Source organism: Panthera pardus, unplaced genomic scaffold (genome assembly GCF_024362965.1).
Source record: "Panthera pardus isolate Hobbes unplaced genomic scaffold, ASM2436296v1 HiC_scaffold_19, whole genome shotgun sequence".
In the NCBI taxonomy this organism is placed as follows: domain Eukaryota; kingdom Metazoa; phylum Chordata; class Mammalia; order Carnivora; family Felidae; genus Panthera; species Panthera pardus.
The window spans coordinates 13,455,001-13,468,692 of NW_026526754.1; the positions used below are offsets into that span (position 1 = coordinate 13,455,001).

Consider the following 13,692-nt stretch of genomic DNA (forward strand, 5'->3'; position numbering starts at 1 on the left):
GAAGCCCAAAGTACCTTTATGTACCTTAAACTTTTCTAATATTTAAATATCTTCTTTTGTAGCAGTATGCTTACTAAGTAATTTTTTTTTTTTATAGCAGCAATAAGGTATTTGCAGAGAAAGGTTAGAAAATTCAAGTCTCTTCTAATCCAACCACTTTGCCTACAGACGACAAAATGCTCTGGCAAGGAACAATACAGGTACCCGGCAAGTGGTTTAGTATTTTGAAGATGACACTACTCTTGGCTGATATTAATTCCTCTGCTTCCCCACACAGTACTGAAACACAAACAAACGAAATGCATTCACAGGTTAACGAGCCTTGGATCTGAGGGCTGTCTGGACCTCTACTTCAAGGCCATCTCCAGCCCTAAATTTTTCCCGTGCCAGTTATACAACACTTTACATTCATCAAGTTTGCAGGACCCCTTTGATGAAGCCAGTATAGTAGATACCTTTTCTCCAAGCCGAATACTGCCACATTTCAGAATGTTGATGTCATTTTTGCAGTCATCCATGAAGCCACAGATTAGACGGTAATCACTGAAAATGATGGCCGTCATCTTGGTGATGTATTGGTGACACTGGTATTCAGTGATATTGCCTCGGTGATCCACCAAGCAGGAAACCAAGTAACCTTTTCCAACTGGTTCATCAGCACATTCTTTAATCTGCTCCAAAGAAAGTGGCTGTTTTACACAAGTATTTTATTTTCCTATCATGTAACTTTTATAAAAGAGAGAATGTGTGATATTTTCTTATTGATTTCCCATCTCTGTATTTGGGAGAAAAAGAGGAAAACACTTAGAAATACATTTATTTTAAAGAAAACAGTGGCGGACATATTCAGATCGTTGTACTCTCTAGGAAATACCCGCAAAATGTGTTTTGCAAGAAATTTTTACAATTTCAGCTTTATTGAGATATAAATAAAAAGAGCTTCTAACATCTACAGCTTCAGAATGGCTGTACTGAAAAGTTCCTTTATCCACGCAAAGAAGACAATGGACAGTGAGATTAATCTGGGAAACAGGTCTGGAAAACAGGTGCAGAAGTGAAGTCTAGTACCATGTCCCAAGTCAAGCTACACAGCAAACCATTACTGTCAGGGAAAACTAATGGCCAAAAGGAGGGAGGCAGGAAGGCATAATATTACTTCTTGACATGACATTAATGTGTTCTGAATTAACTGTGGATTTGGACATGTGTTTTTGAACTTTAGTAGAGTCCCAGCTTTGCCACTGTGGTCTGGAACACAAACATGTTTAAAATGATGCTCAGTGCAGTCTGGCAAAAAGTCTGAGAAGGGGAAGGCCACTGCAAATCTAATTTGGGTGGTTTAGACAACATGTTCTAGAGGATCAAGCACAGAGTAATTCCACATGGTTACTGTTCCTGCAAAGTGCACCCCAAACCACAAGTGCTAATGAAGCAAACCAGCCAAAAAATGCTGAAATTCAGTCCTAAAAGAGTAAAATCTACTTATAGGGTTGTAAGCTTGAATTATAAAATGGGGAAAGTTGTTTGCAAAAATCCTACTGCATTTGAAGAAATTAAAAACAAACAAAAATGGTAGTTTCGACAAGAGTAAGGGGCCCAAATGTAAATTTTTATTTTTACTATAAATGGGAAGAGAATGTTTTACTGGTTTTTTGAAACCAATAGAGACCATTCTCTACTATCACACTTATCGTAAATATGTATAGAGGGCAAAACAAATACACCACACACACATCATCCTATAGCCCACTAGGTCTCTTCATGTCTAATTCTTGTATCAAATCCAGATCAAGTCAGACACTCTGTTCAAGACAGAAGACTGTTTACTTTTAAAGAAGCAAACTTGAGAATTTAAGTAAATAGTCTCACTCTGGCTTCAAGAGGCAGCAGAGACCTTCAACAATCAAGATGAATGCAACTCTTTCAACTTAACCCTGAGGTTTTTTGTTTTTTTGTTTTTGTTTTTGTTTTTTTTTTTGGAGATGCCTAAAAAAGAGGGTCATGAATGTATTTCCAGGAAAAAGGCTTGTTTTGTTTTGAGTAAAACAAAAGTTTCAAAAGTGAAAGGAAGGCATTTGTAATTCAACCAACGAAAAGCCTGTGTAAGAACACAAAACCAGTGGCAGACACCTGGGTTTTAAAACTGAATAAAGTGCAAGAGTTCAATACAGCCCTTATACTGGGCAATCAAGTTTATAAATCTGAAGAAAAGCCAGGAGCACATTTTGAACTGGAGCCCCAATAAGAAAATAAATGTGTATTTAGCTTTAATCACTTGAGATTTTACTGAAGCACAGAGACTGAGTACCTATTTGTATTTTAGTTCACCACCAGTTACAATAGGGCATGGTGTTTGATTCAGAAGATTATGCTTTCCTTCAGCCATTCCATTGGCTAGAAGTTTAATAAGACAGAAGGAAAATTTCTAAGATTAACAGCAAGAACCGCAATAAATCATCAACATATTTATGAATGGGAGTAAACTCTGAAGCGGCTGGGGAGCAGATTCATAAGGTGCCATTAGAAAAATGCTGCTGTCACTCTGTTTTTGACATGAAGCAGGAGGAAAGCAGGAAGCGAGCAGTATTTGCTTCAACTACAGAGTAAATAAGTTGGGTTTGCAATTTGCAGGTATTCTTGTGATGCTGTTTTTCTCCTTGCAAATAGGATTGCAAGAAAGAAGATAGGAGAGAGATGCAGAATAAAACATTTTGTTGGCAATTAGGTTCTTCCTGATTTTAATTTTCCTGATTCCAGTATAATCTCCCTTCTAGGGAGGGATAAATTCCGGTTTTTACTTGAAATCTTTGACAAAACCACAACACCCCAAAAGGTTACAAGAGAACCATTATTACATACCCATTATAAGAAAACCAATTATACGTATATATATCTTTTATAAGCCAGCCAAGAGTGAAATTATTCTGATGAATATGCAGAGACTCTGGGCAAAATTTCCACAAGGCAATCAAAGTGGTATAAACAGCTAACCATATAGCTAGCTAAGGGACTACGAGGTGTGTAATACTAAAGCCGAAGCCCAATGTTTTCAAAGATACGCTATTCTGTTCTGAAGCCCCAAGGTAACTATGAAGAAGGCTAACTGCTTTAAAAGAATAAAACATATCAGATCCAGTATTAGAAGGTGTGAGGAAGCAAACAGATTCTAAACAGGGTCCCGTAATGATGTAATTGAGGAACAAAGCTGAGGGCTTATCTGGTTGGAAGAGGGTGGTCCTGCTAAGAACCCTTAGAGCTAAGAAAGTGGTCCTGAATTGAGTCATCAGTAGGGTAGTTTGAGGGCAGATCTAGATGTTGCAAAATGTACAATTATTAACTTGAGGTGGAAAAACAGCAACTGTTCTTTGTGATTCTTATACTTCAGTATGCAGAAATCTCTGGCTTTTTGAAATTCCTATCACTGATTCCAAAAAATAAAATAAAAATTTCAATACCACAATTTTCACTAATATCATCTGTTGAACCAAGACAGTTGAAAAGTTTCCCCAATTAGCACCCATACAATGCTATACTATTTTCATTATTTTTATTTTTATACTCAACATCTAACTAAAACAACATACACAATCCTTCCACAAACCTTTTTAATGCTAACTCCTATTATTTGAAGCATATGCCTCTGTGGTCCAATTGATCCAAACGTGTAACTCAGAAACGTTGATAAGCCTCTTGGGGAGACCATTTTGATATGCTTCAGACATCAGCAGATTGTAAAAAGTGTGACCGCAGCACTGATGACAGAGGCAGTTGTGTCCTCCATCTGGGGACCAACGGAGCCTGATTTCCAATGTGTCTGAATCAATAGCGTCCTACTGTAACTGTAGGTGAATACAGGAGGCTAGTTATACTCCCCACTGCAGTGGCCTCTCTCAGACAATGTAGGTGTGAATTCCAAGAAAAGTAAAGTAACTGAGTCAGTTATTCCTCCCTTAATGACTGGTCTGGTCAACAGATGTAATTTTCTCTTCTAAGCCATTAAATACCCACAAAATTCTGTCACAACCTACCTCTGATATGGTAGATTTGCAAACCTCTCTGGCCACAGATTCAAATTTGGGGTCTGTAGTTAGATTCAGCTTGTAATTCCACAACAACTAGGTATAAGAGAAAAAAAACAAACAAAACACTGCAGTTAAAATAGTATGAAATTTTCCATCAATGGTTACCGTAAGTGACAAAAGTCCATTACACAGAGTCAGATAAAAGCATATTCAGTTAATGAAAAGTAAAGTAAGAGGGGTGCCTGGCTGGCTCAGTCAGTAGAGCATGCAACTCTTGGTCTTGGGGTTGTGACTTTGAGCCGACGTTGGGTAGAGATGACTTAAAAAAATTAAATCTTTAAAAAAAAAGAAAAAGAAAAGTAAGATAAAAATGTCATTTTGTTTACAGATAAAAGGGAAAAAAAATGAGGGCACCTGGGTGGCTCAGTTGCTTAAGTGTCCTACTCTTACTTTTGGTTCAGGTCATGATCTCACAGTTGGTGAGTCTGAGCCCCTCATCAGGCTCTGTGTTGATGGCTTAGAGCCTGCTGGGTTTTCTGTCTCTCTTCTCTGGGCCTCCCCGGTTCACGTAGGCACATGCACACATGCTCTCTCTCTCTTTAAAAAAAATGTGCAGACAAGGGCACCTGGATGGCTCAGTTGGTCCCACTTTAGCTCAGGTCATGATCTCACAGCTCGACTTGAGAGTTCAAGCCCCATGTCGGGCTCTGTGCTGACAGGTCAGAGCCTGGAGCTTGCTTCAGATTCTGTGTCTCCCTCTCGCTCTGCCCCTCCCCTGCTCACCCTCTCACTCAAAATAAATAAACATTTAAAAAAATGTGCAGACAAAATAAAATATTACCACTCAGACATACTTGTTTATTTTTTCACTTAAGAACAATTTTAAGTCAAGAAAAAACTGCAGTTAGTATCTCTGGTAAGGTTTTCAGAGAAAACATTAATAAAGTTGTACAAGCTAAATTTTATTAAGCCTATTAAAAGTATAACCCTGAAGCTGAGATTTGGTAGCTTTAGTTGCAGATTTCACAATCCACGGTGCTTTCATAGATCAGTTTTATGAAGGAGAGATGCCCAGAATCTAGTTTCCTTTATTCCTTTAAAATTCCTTTCCTATCTTTATTCCTTTAAAATTCTACCTTGTCTTGACATACACACCATAAGGTCTACTTTACACAACTGTTTTAACATGTTTTAAACTGCAAAATATCTAAAGCCATTACTGTTCACAGGTGAGGGCTTAATATTACCTTAGCTTTGCAGCTTTACTTAAAATTTTTCCAATATATGATTCATTTTCTGAAAAGTAGCCAAAAGGATCCCTTATTCTAGGCTCAGCTGGAGAGACAGAGCAGGGACTTTGTAGGATGCTGAAAATGGAGAGATTGGGGGAGGGAGAAGCAGTTCACAAGTCTTTCTCCTATATTCCAAGACTAAACAATGCACTCAATCACTCACTGATTCACTCAAACATCTGGTTAGCACTTATGATCTACCACACAAGTCTAAACTCAAGGTCTTCATAGGCTATTACAGGAAATAGAAAAAAATGTTCTGAGTATGTACCGTTTTAGGAGCTGGGAGTTAAAACAAGAGGAGAAAGACAAAGACTGTCCAGTGGTGGCTGTGGTCAATGGCAAAGTACTGCAAGTATTTGATTAACAGCAACACAACGTACCACAACAGTACAGGGAAGGAGTACCCGAGACTGCGTTGGGGCATTTGGTCCAGTAAAGTTTACCATAGAAAGTGCTATCTAAGACAAAACCTGAAACACAAGCAGTTAGCCATAGTAAAGGGGTAAGGAGAAGACTATTTTATTAGGTAAACGAAACAGGATGCACAGAAGCTCGCTGAAAGTGATGCAGGGCATGCCAGAGGAACGCGAGTCCAGTGGAAGACTGACTCTGGAGAGGCAGCCCAAGGCCAGATCATAAACCCCTAATAAGCTATGTCTGAGCTCCAACCTGAGAATAACAGGGAGTCACTAAAGGGAAAGGGAATGACATGACCAGATCTGCTTTTTAGAAGGAGAACAGTCTTATATAACCTGTGTTAGGAACAATACAGAAATAAGCAGTTAATTCTGTATAGGAATACTAAAGAAAATTTTGTGAATAAATAAAACATGAAAAATGAGTGGGATTTCTGCTCCTCTTCTCGCAAAAAAAAAAAAAAAAAAAAAAAAAGCCAGCAAAAAGCTCTAATCTCTCGACTCTCATCAATAAGTGAGTTTTTAGAAAAAAAAAGGAGTAGAATCTGGCCACCATCTATAACAAAATCTCTAAGAGGACGAACTTCTGCCTTGTTCAGCACAGTGTATGCCCAGTGCCCTGAAGAGGGAATGATGGAACACATAGGTATCAACAAATATTTGTTTAATAGATATACAAAAGAACAAACTTATACCATTATGAGTGACAAGTTCAAACAACGGGACATATGAGGCCAAACTGAGAAGGGGTATAACAGAAGCTTAGCTCTAACTGAAGAAATCTTGGGCCTCCTGGTTCCTCACAAGCAAAGATGAATCCAGTGAATCAAAAGACAAGGTCAGAATTTAGACAAACACATTTTACAATTATCTATTAATTCAGTCCATACTACTTGGTCATTAAATTTTATATTTTAAAATTAAAGCAACACTCTTCTTTTAAAATTAAGAACATTCTAATATTCTGTATGTATATCTAACCAAAGATAGATTAAAAATTTCCCTCCTTATTGAGTGACTTGTAGCCGACTCAATGCCATTTCTTTCAGAAAGAAAGAAAGAAAGAAAGAAAGAAAGAAAGAAAGAAAGAAAGAGAAAGAGGGAAAGAAAGAATGAGAGAAAGAGAGAGAGAAAGAAAGAAGAAAACAGAAAGACAAAGAGAGGAAGGAAGGAAGGAAGGAAGGAAGGAAGGAAGGAAGGAAGGAAGGAAAGAACAAGCAAGCAAGCAAGAAAAGCTGTCTGATAGCTCAAGGATTTAGAGTAAACAGCAAGAAATGACAGAAAAATTATAAAATACAAACCACAGATTGCTTCCTTACTTTTATGCAAACTCAGATGTCCTATGATGGGCTAGAAACTGATTTTTTGTCAAAGCCATTTAAATAATCACTTAGATCTTCTGAAATGTCTTTATCTTTTAATTTGGCATCCCTCACCCTTTATTTTTCTTTCTTTTACTTTGAGAAAGAATTCACATACTATAAAAGCCACCACTTTAAAGTGTACAATTCAGTGGTTTTCAGTGTATTCAGAGGTGGTACAACATCACCATTTTCTAATTCTAGGACACGCTCATCACCCCAAACAGAAACCCTACACTCACTTTGTCACTCCTCATCCTTCCTGCTCCCATTCTTTGGCAACCATTAATCTATTTCCTGCTCTTTTATATTTTAAAGTTTATTTATTGGGGCACCTGGGTGGCTCTGTCAGTTGAGCATGACTCTGGCTTACATCATGATCTCATGGTTCAATGAGATTGAGTTCAATCCCCACAAGGGACTTGCTACTGTCAGCACGAAACCCACTTTTGGATCCTCTATCCCCACCCCCCTCTCTCTCTGCCCCTCCCTTACTCGTGCTCTCTCTTTCAAAAAGAAACAAACATTTAGAAAAAAAAGTTTATTTATTTGAAGGGGGAGGGGCAGAGAGAGATGGGGGGGTGGGGGGGTGGGATGGAGAGAATCCCAAGCAGGTTCCACCCTGTCAGCACAGAGCCCTCCTTGGGGCATGAACCCACGAATCGTGAGATAAGGACCTGAGCCAAAATCAAGAGTCATTTAACCAAATGAACCACCCAGGCACCCCCTGCTCTTTTATTTTTAACATGACCTAGTAATGATTATTACTCTAAGTAGAAAGGGAATTTAGCACACGAAGCCACCAGTATCTTTTCCTCTAGAAAACACACATTGCACACTTCATTACTGACAGTGGATTACTCATACCATACTTGACAAATGTCCTCTCCTGAGTGGTTATAATCAACTAAGAAAAATAAGTGCAACTGACAATAAGTGCTATCAGTTAGCAGAATGCATTTCAGCTTCAACTTTCTTAAACATAAGATGTTCACTTTTAATTCGTCTACATACCCATCTCCCTCACCCAGACACATATTGAGTAACTGCTATAATCTGGAATCCAGCTAGGTGACAAAATTGAGAAGAATGAAGGAAAAAAGCCACCGTCTCGGCATTCAAGGAGCTCAACCACAGGAGCCAAAAGATTTGAAAGAGTCAGACTGAGAAGAAAATAATTATGTGTATATATATGTATATATATATGTATATATATATACATATACATATACATGTATATGTATATATATGTGTATATATATATACATATATATATGTATATATATATGTATATGTATATATATATAGTGATAAATCTGATACCAGATGCATGCAGAAGATATTATGGGAATACAAAGGAAGAATACAGCTCAGTGAATGTGGAGGAAGGGCAGGTGTGGGAAGCAAAGACCAAGTTATACTGGGCTTGATCCCCAAGAATAAGAAGGAATTTTGTCAGGTGGGAGATTGGGGTTCTAGGAGTACAAAGCTAGAGAGCACAGAGAGCGCAATAATAACTTCTGGGGACATCCACAGTTCAGAACGGCTGCAGTTGAGGGATGAAAGCTGGGGCTGGCAGGTTGCAGGCAGGGGTCAGATCACACTGTGTATTAGAGCTCACATTAAAGAATGCGTATTTTACCTTACAAGAAATGGGAAGCTAATCAACAATTTTAACCAGAGAACTCAAAAGCTTAACTCTGGTCACAGTGCAGAGAAGGGCAAGACGAGGGGAGGTTAGCAGACCAGTTAAAAGCCACGTACTGCTGGCTGGGAGAAGATGCAATGTATCCGAGGTATTTGGGATAATGACAAGTTTTGGGTGTGGAGGGTGAAGCAAAAAGCTTCCTTCACAGCCAAGCTCCTTGAAAAGTATAGCTCATTTTATCCACTTCCTCTTCCATTCATCTTACAACTTTTAAATCTTGTTTAGTTGAATAAGTAGTTAAAAAATCAAAACAAGCAGTTTCCGGACAAGTCCTTTTCTGAAGTCCTACCAACTCCCCAGAGACAAATATTTCAAATTCCTTTTGCTGATTTTTTTTTTTTTTACAGAAATTACCTCTACAATTTTAAACTACCTAATTAACTGCTATTTCTTGATTTGTTAGTTTTAGATATTCTGTAATATTCTATAAAACTTTATATGGTAAAAGACAAGGAATGAACTTCTATATACTTCTTCCTGATCCCAATTCTCCCAGTATAGTTAAATGATAATGTCAGATGGTGAGTATTTACATTAGTGATGCTATACAAAAGTATACATGCTGAGCTATAGAGAACATTATTATTTCATTCCTCCACTTATAGTCTGTCACAGAGTTAACAGTCATTTATTTCATGGGCCTATTTTTCTCCATGGTCATTACCAATTAATCCCCAATCTCTAACTGGAAAAGTAGAGAGTTTGGTTCTAGAAAGGACTATGAGGCAGAGTAAAAATGTGAAGTCAGCAGTTGGAGCGTGGAGTTCTGTGCAAAGGAGTAGGCTAGATAAAAGACAGGAACCACACACTGTCACCAGAGAACACAGGTGACAGGACAGGAACCAGACAGGAACCACACACTGTCATCAATTGCGCCAGGGAAACCCTGGCGGCAGTCGGCTTAGTCATCTGTGTGTTCTCTCCAGATAACAGCTCAGGTGTGAGAAGAAAAGACTCGCAACGGGCACAGGGAGGAGCCTTGGCTTAGAAGACTCATGCCCCGTGGGAACCACTATCTCTAATAACAACCCTCTGGGCAAAGTTTTCAGGGTCTCTGCAAGGGACACACTCAGGTATGAGTCACCGCTTCAGGGAAGCCCCAAGTACGGCACCCCTATCGAGTAATTACAATTCACTTACAGTTCTTTCGGGTCCAAACAGAATGTACCATTTAGGATCATTTTCATCATGACCTATACTGCCTTAAAGCTTAGTCAGTATTTTACTACTACCAGACCACCAGAGATCTGAGTTACATAGTGAGTAGAATTCAAATTCTCACGAGGAAAGGGAAAGGGTTTTATTAACCTTTCACTCACAGGACTATTAAAATAAGCTGCTATAAACATTCTTGAAATGACACACAAACATTCCTGTTGAGTTAATAAATATCTGGAAGTGAAATGGTTGTATCATGTATTATGCTTATGTTCAGCTTTAGTACGTAAATGCTAAGCAGCTTCAAAAGTAGTTATACTAATTTACATTATCACTATCGATGCATGAAAATTTCCTTATTCCATAGTCACATCAATCCTTGGTACTGATACCATCCGTCTTTACAATTCTGGCAATTTATCTAATGGTGAATCACTGAGGTTTTAATTTCCATTTCCCTGATTACTAATGAGGTTGAGTACCTTTTCATGTATTTATAGGTCATTCAACCATCATCTTTAGGAAATGGATGTTCAACTATCTTACCCATTTTTCTTTTTTTTCCTTTTTTAAAGATTTATGTATCTAAGTAATCTCTACACTCAATGTGGGGCTCGAACTCACGAATTTGGAGATCAAGAGTCGCATGCTCTTCCAACTGAGCCAGGCAGGTACCCTTCCTTTTTCCTTTTTTTTTTTTTAAATGGCTTATCTCAAATTTATCCATCCAATAGTTATGTTGTATTTTATCTTATGGCATAATTTCTATTTTAAAAGTCACTTAAATTAAAAAGAAAAACAAACTGAACCACCAAAAAACAGTTCACTCATTTCTCTCATCCTTTGTCCCACTCCCCTAACCACCACCAATCTGTTCTCTGTAACTATGAGCTTAGTTTATTTAATTTTTAAATTTATTTAGATTCAGCACAGAAGAGGGAGCATCCAGTGTTTTTGTTTTTGTTCTTTTTTTAAAAGAAATCCATACAAACATTTACTCTATCCCTGCCCAAGGGTGGAGGAGAAGGGGTCAGGGCACTACTGGGGCTACAGGCCTTTGCAGACAGCCCTTGGGGGAGGGTGGGGCTCCTGCAGGAACAGTCCAGAGGCCAGTAGGCCTTGTGGGGCAGGGTCTGGAAAGCGAGACCCTGAGGGCTGACACAGGAGCCGGCTTGGCTCCCAGAGGTCAGAGAGTCCAGGTGGTTTTGGGGGGGTACCAGTTCCCCGGCTCTGGCCCAGGCCAGGATGGACTCTCAGTCTTGGTGGCTGCTGAGGTGCCAGGTCCCCCAACTCCCCGCCAACAAGAGGGAAGGCAGCGCCCGGATCTTCCTCCTCTGGGTGGAAGACGACAACTGTGCAAGTCCCTGGGTTCAAATTACAAATAATAAAAACAACAATATAAAATTTAAGAAAAAAATTAATATTTGAGACAGAGATAGCGCACGAGTGGGGGAGGAGCAGAGAGAGAAGGAGACACAGAACCCTAAGCAAGATCCAGGCTCTGAGCTGTCAGCACAGAGCCCAACATGGGGCTCAAACCCACAAACCGTGAGATCATGACCCTAGCCAAAGCTGGATGCTTAACTGACTGAGCCACCCAGGCACCCCAACAATGTAAAAATTTAAAAGACAGCCCCTGTCCCAAACACCCACAACTAGCCTGCCTGGCCTGATCCCCACCTCCAGCAGGAAAGAAGAGGCAGGGACAGGAGGCTTCGCCAGGCACTCAGTAGAGCTCACTGGGTTTCACTTTAACATAACGTTAAAAAAAAAAAAAAACCAACAAAAAAACCCATAATGTTTAGCATTATTTCACTTCAGCATAATGCCTTTCAAAGGTCCCACCATGTTGTCACAAATGGCAAGATTTCATACTTTTTTATAGCTGAATAATAGTCCACTGTATATATATATCACATTTTCTTTATTCATTCATCCATCAATGGACACTTAAGTTGTTTCCATGTCTTGGCTACTGTAATGCCGTAATGAACATGAAGGTACACGTATCTTTTCAAGTCAGTGTTTTCATTTTCTTGGAATAAACACCCAAAAGTGAAATTTCTGGATCGTATGGTAGCTCTATTTTTAATTTTTTGAGGAGCTCTATGCTATTTTCCATAGTGACTGCACCAATTTACATTCCCCCCAACAGTGCATGGGAATTCCCTTTGCTCCACATCCTCACCAGCACTTGGTATTTGTAGTCTTTTTGATAACAGCCATTCTGACAGGTGTGATTGTAATCTCTAATTACTGACTGGTATTATTTTTTCCTTAAATGTTTATTTAAAAACACAAAACAAAAACAAAACAATAAATCCATCTGGTCCTGGAGTTTTCTTGATGGGAAGATTTTTACCTCCAGATTCATTTTTTTAAAGTAAATACAGGTTACTCAGATTTTCTACTTCTTCCTGTGTTAGTTTTGGTTAAGTTTGTTTTTTTAGGAATTTGCCCACTGGGTAAACATTTTCAAATGCATTGGCCTAAAAACTGTTCATAACTAATCTTATCTCTTGCTTGACAACACTAACTCATTCCAGAACTCCCTATTAGGTGGAAAGTTGTTTAATTTTTAAAATTTGTTCCATTAACTTTAATGGGAAAAATTATAATGCATCCTATTCTGACCCAAAAGTGGATTACTTTGCTAGTACTGCCATCAAAATACCACAGACTTGGTGTCTTAAACAACAGTGATTTATTTTCTCACAACTCTGGAGTCTGGAGGTCTGAGATCAAGGTGTTGGCAGTACTGATTTCTTCTGAGACTTCTCTCCTTGGCTTGTAGATGGCCATCATCTTTTTGTATCTTCACATGGTCTTCCCTCTGTGTCTATGTCCTAATCTTCTCTTTTTATAGGGACGTCAATTCTCCTGTTTTCTGTATACTATTTGGCCCCTATTCAGTAGTGTCAAATCCTTCCTAACCCCCAAAGCCTTTTGGGGTTCTAGGGCACAGATAAGCTGCTTTCTGGGATTTCCCCTATGGCAGATATTTTATTCCCAATCTTATGCTTTATAAATAATGCCACAACAAATACTATCTTATAGACACATCTGAATCCATTCTTTTAAGTATAACTACACATAAATTCTTCGAAGTAAAAATGCTAGGCCAAAGAATATACACGTTTTAAGTTGACTGCTTTATAAAGAAGTTTTTCATATTTATAGTCCTATCCATAGGCTAGAGAGGTATTTAGCCACTTTTTCTTTTATACTTCAAGGGACCTAAAGTCTCTGTAGAAACTACTCAACCTTTCCATTATGGCGTGGAAGGCAACCAAAGACAGTATATGTAATTGAATGTGCGTGGGAGCATTCCCATAAAACTTTATGTGTAACAGTGGTTTGGATTTGGCCAATGGGTAGCAGTTTGCTGATTAGTGGGCTAGAGAGCTTAAATCCCCATATTCCCATCAATACTGTGTACTTATTAATTTTTTTATATTTGCTAATCAGATGGGTGAAAACAATGCACTCATTTGTCTTTTAATTTTCACACTTTTAACTATAAGAGAGAATCAACTTTTTCATTATTTACTGGACATCTTTTTCTTTACCTGTGAATAGTATATAAATATCTGTTGCCTGTGTCTATTAACAGCGCTTTCTATTAAAGAATATAGGCCTTTTTATCGGTGTTGCAAATACTTTTTCATAATATACCTAACATTTTTGAAGGAAAAATAAAATCTTTTGAGTTTGTTTAATGCAATCAAATTT

At 38.4% G+C, this 13,692-nt stretch overlaps 1 protein-coding gene across 3 annotated transcripts in view; it reads right to left on the reverse strand.

The window, feature by feature from the left end:
• The window catches only part of GLG1 (golgi glycoprotein 1), a 149,275-nt gene that overhangs the window by 46,354 nt on the left and 89,229 nt on the right, over positions 1 to 13,692 (reverse strand). For all 3 annotated transcript variants that reach the window (XM_053906673.1, XM_053906674.1, XM_053906672.1), the window contains exons 3-4: positions 4,029 to 4,115; positions 456 to 671 (exon numbers count right to left, since the gene is read on the reverse strand). In XM_053906673.1, the coding sequence (XP_053762648.1) occupies positions 456 to 671; positions 4,029 to 4,115 (303 nt within the window). The remainder of the gene's footprint in view (positions 1 to 455; positions 672 to 4,028; positions 4,116 to 13,692) is intronic.